Source organism: Penaeus monodon, chromosome 17, assembly GCF_015228065.2.
Source record: "Penaeus monodon isolate SGIC_2016 chromosome 17, NSTDA_Pmon_1, whole genome shotgun sequence".
NCBI classification, from domain to species: Eukaryota; Metazoa; Arthropoda; class Malacostraca; order Decapoda; family Penaeidae; genus Penaeus; species Penaeus monodon.
Window position 1 is genome coordinate 7,751,551 of NC_051402.1, and position 5,000 is coordinate 7,756,550.

At 38.8% G+C, this 5,000-nt stretch overlaps 1 protein-coding gene across 1 annotated transcript in view; it reads left to right on the forward strand.

Moving 5' to 3' along the window:
- Positions 1-5,000, forward strand: part of LOC119583239 (rho GTPase-activating protein 100F-like) — an 89,155-nt gene that overhangs the window by 82,332 nt on the left and 1,823 nt on the right. Inside the window, 3 exon segments of the mRNA XM_037931711.1 lie at positions 1,826-2,012; positions 2,840-3,526; positions 4,128-4,288. Of these exon segments, the coding sequence (XP_037787639.1) occupies positions 1,826-2,012; positions 2,840-3,526; positions 4,128-4,288 (1,035 nt within the window).

The window sequence follows — 5,000 nt, forward strand, 5'->3', positions numbered from 1 at the left end:
ACTCGGAATTCTGAATTGACCACTGGATTTTTGAAGCCTTTCTGTTTGACAAGGAATAGTAATCGGAAATGGCCCATTCAGCCGACTAGCCATTTCCCGATTGACATGTGGAGGGGGAGAGAAAGGGGGGGTGTGAGGGAAGGGAAAAGGAAGTGGGAGAAAGTAGGGGTTAAAGTTGAGGAGGAAGGGAAGTAGGGGTAAGGAGAGCAGGGTAGGGAAAAGGGATGGAATAAGGGAATGGGGCTGGGCAAGAGGAAGGCAGAGAGAGGGTGAGAACGGAGACGGAGATTAGAGGAGCAGGGAGGGGGGAAAGGAAGAGGATAATAGTAATAATTATGGTAGTAATAGTAATGATAATAATGATGATCATAATAACACTAATTGTGATAATAATAATGATGATGATAATGATAGTAATAATTTTGATAATGATAATGATTATGCCAATAATATTGATAATAGTTATAGCAACGGTAATATCAAAACTACTATTACTAATAAAAGCAGTAATAATAATAAGAAGAACAGTGATAGTGACAAAGATAATGATAAGGATGATGATAGTAATAATGAAAATAATGGCAATAATGTTAATAACACTAATAATAATAATGATGTAAATAATGATGATAATGATAACAATGATAACAGTTATAACGATAATAATGATAATAATAATGATGAGTCTTATGATAGTACTAATAATTATGATAACAATAGTAATACTAATCGTAATAATAAAGGTAATAATAATAGTAATAACCGTGATGGTAATATTGATAATGGTCATAATGATAATGATAATGATATTATTGATAATATTAATAATAATGATGATGATGAGGAAGATAGTGATGATGATGATAATGATAATAATAATAATAATAATAATAATAATAATAATACTAATAATGTTAATAATAATAGTAATAATAATAATGACGATGATGATAATAGTAATAGTAGTAATGGCAATGACAGTAATAGTAATTATAATAATGATAATGATAATAATAATGATCATAATAATGATGTTAATGATGATGATAATACTAATAATCATTATTATTATAACAATGATTATGGTAAAGATAATAATATGATAATGATAATGATAATAATGATAATGATAATGATGAAAGTAACAATGATGATACTAATAATGGTATCATAATGACAGTAATAGTAACAATGGCAATGATAATCATAATTATGAAAATAACAACAATAACAACAACAACAACAACAACAACAACAAAACAGCAACAATAATAATAGCAACAATAATGATAATAGTAAAATAGTAGTAATAATTATAATAATGAAAATAATGATGGTGTTGATACTACTACTACAACTAATGATAATAATAATTGGAATCATGGTAATGACAATAATGATAATGATGATAATAACATTGATGATAATACTAATAACAATCATAACAACATTAATGATATTAACAATAATAGTGATAATGATAATGATGATGATGGTGATGATGATGATGATGATGATGATGATGATGATGATGATGATGATGATGATGATGATGATGATGATGATGATGATGATGATGATGATGATAATGAGAACAGCAACAACAACAATAGCAATAATAATGATACTTATAATAATGATACTGATAATAATAATAGTAATATTATTAATGGTGATGATAATGATAATAATATAATAGAAATGACGAAGATCACTGTAATGATAACAACTGAAGGTCCTCCTCTTGCCCCCTGCCGCTGGAAGCGCCAGAGCAGGGTGATGGTGTGAGGGACAAGCCGCGTCTGACCTCCGTTCCCTCCCACAGGAAGCGCCGTTCTACGTCCAGCGCCTGCACTTGGGCCCCGGAGCAGGCACGCCCTCGAGGCAGCTCGGTCGTCTGGAGCCTCCCTCTCGGCGGGTGCGGGCGGCGCTGGAAGAGGCCAGGGGTGTCCCACACCCCTCTCCCACCAGAGGACGCCCTGCGCTCAGGCTTATTGACATCAACCCCGCAGGTGAGCCTCTGGGCGTGTGGGAAGGAGGTGGGCGCGTTGTGCGGTACATAAAGGATGGCAATGCGATGCATGCTACATGATGATGTGATGAAATTATGTGTATTTACGTTGACAAGATACGCGGTATATAATGATATAATATTGATATAAATTTAGGATGCTATGATAAAAATTCTGGTAATGATGATGTCACCGGTAACGAGGATTGTAAAATGCTTACCATGGTAATGTAGTGGCAATGTATGTTGACAATGAATGATAGTACTGATAATAACTATGGTATATTTTACTGTTACTGCTGTTATTAATGTTGGTAGCACCGTTGTTACCCGAACAATAGGAGAAGTGATGGAAATCAAATAAAAAGAAGGAAAATAGCAACGATGACAATGGCAGTTGTAACAATAAATCCAATAACTGTTGCTCTAAAAATACTGAAAAAATAACAATGCATGTTCCTATTATAGGGTTATCGACACTTTTTCAGGTATCGTATTGGATATCATGGATAGAAAAAACGTATAAACCTTGTGTGTTTGCTATTAGGCAGTGTTAAGGAAAGGTGTAGATATGTTAGCCATCATTTATACATTCATTAATCCTGGTGAAGAGAAAAGAAATTATCATCAATAATGAAGGTTATTCCATTATGTCCCACTAATTAAGAACTCAAATGTTATAGAAATATCAACCTAGAATGTATTTAACAATAACGATATTCATATATTACATAGTATTTATATTATTCATGTCTTTTCCTGTTTTGCATCACATGACATGTCTATGCTAACCTTACTGTAAACTGAAGCGCCGCCTCCTCCCCACAGAGTTCCTGAAGTACAAAGTGGGCGTAGGCAATATGGGCGGCGTGACGGAAGGCGTCTCGGGGATGCTGTGGGTGCACCTGCTGGCGGGTCGCGGGCTCAAGGCCGCCGGCAGGTCAGAGTTCCGCGACCTGTACTGCGTGTTGGAGTGCGACCGGGTCCACAAGGCGCGCACGGTGGTCCGCACCGGGGACCTGAACTTCGACTGGGACGAGACCTTCGACCTGGATCTCATCAACAACAAGGAATTGGACTTCTTGATATACTCATGGGACCCGCAGTTCAGGCACAAGCTGTGCTACAAGGGCTCGGTGCACCTGGTGAGCCTGCTGAAGGAGTCACCGCTGCACCAGCTGGCGCTCAAGATCGAGCCCCGCGGGACGCTGTACCTCAAGCTGCGCTACACACCGCCGCGCCAGGCCTTCCTCAGGACGCCCGCCAGCCGCAAGAACGCGCTCTTCGGCGTCGACCTCGACACGGTGTCGAACCGCGAGAGCGGCGGCGGCACCGTGCCGCTGCTCATCGCCCGCTGCGTCGCCGAGGTCGAGCGCCGCGGACTCGACATCATCGGCCTCTACCGGCTGTGCGGATCCGCTACCAAGAAGCGGCTGCTGAGGGACGCCTTCGAGAGGAACCCCAGGCTCGTGGACCTCTCCTCGGACAACGTGCCCGACATCAACGTCATCACAGGTGCGACTCTCGCTGTCTGTCTCTCTCTTTCCTTCTCTCTCTGTTTTTCGGTCTTTGTCTCTGTCTGTTTGTCTGTCTGTCTGTCTCTGTCTGTCTGTCTGTCTGTCTCTCTCTCTCTCTCTCTCTCTCTCTCTCTCTCTCTCTCTCTCTCTCTCTCTCTCTCTCTATCTTCCTCCTCTCTCTCTCTCTCTCTCTCTCTCTCTCCTCTCTCTCTCTCTCTCTCTCTCTCTCTCCTCTCTCTCTCTTCTCTCCTCTCTCTCCTCTCTCTCTCTCTCTCCCCCCCCTCTCTCTCTCCCAATCTACTTCTTTCTCCCTCTTTCCCAATCTACCTCCTCCCCCCCTCTCTCTCTTTCTCTCTTTCTCTTTCCCAATCTCCCTCTCTCTTTTTCTCCTTTTCCTCTCGCTCATTACCCGAACCCCAATCGTACAGTTGCAACTCTAAATCTAAGCCAGATCCGTTAGAGCTTCTCGGAAGCGACACTAAAATGTCACCCACAGAAAAAGACAAGAAAGCAAAACTTGCAATAATAATTGCTCATAGAGTACAGGTTTCCTCTAATTTCTTCACTCACCTCTTCTTCCTATTATTTTTTTTTTCCAGGCATTTTGAAAGACTACCTCCGGGAGCTGCCAGAACCCCTCTTCACAAAGTGTCTGTACCAAATGCTGGTCGACGCTCTCACCGTCATGCTGCCTGACGACCCCGAAGGAAACGCCAAGCTGATGTTCTCCATTCTCGATTGCCTTCCCAAGGTTAACAGGGTGAGTGGGAAGGCCCCGATGGACTGCTGGTTCTGTAGACGCGGTTATTGTTATTGATCTTCAACATCATCTGCATCTTCAACTTCCTCTTTCTCTTCCTCTTCCTCTTCATCTTCATCTTCATCTTCATCTTCATCTTCATCTTCATCTTCATCTTCATCTTCATCTTCATCTTCATCATCATCACCATCATCATATATATTGTTCGTATTCTTATTGCTATTATAATCATTTTTATAATCATTACTATTATCATTATAATCTTTTATCATCATTACTATTACTATCATCACTATTATTATTATTATTATTATCATTATTATTATTATTATTATTATTATTATTATTATTATCATCATTACTACTACTATTATTATTATCATTATTATTATTATTATTATTATTATTATTATTATTATTATTATTTTTATAATTATTATTATTATTATCATTGTTATTATTATCATCATTATCATCAGTGTCATTTTTTATTGTAATTAATATCATTTCTACTACTATTATCATTACAATTGTTGATACTCTTTATCAATACAATTATTGATACTCATTATCATTACCATTACAATCATCATTGCTGTTATGTTTACTGTTATCGTCGCAATCAGTTTCATTATCATTGCTAAAATGTATCAATCTTGTGCACTGGTTAAAAAAGTCAGTGTTGTCAGTTCATCCCCTCCTCGGAGTCTGG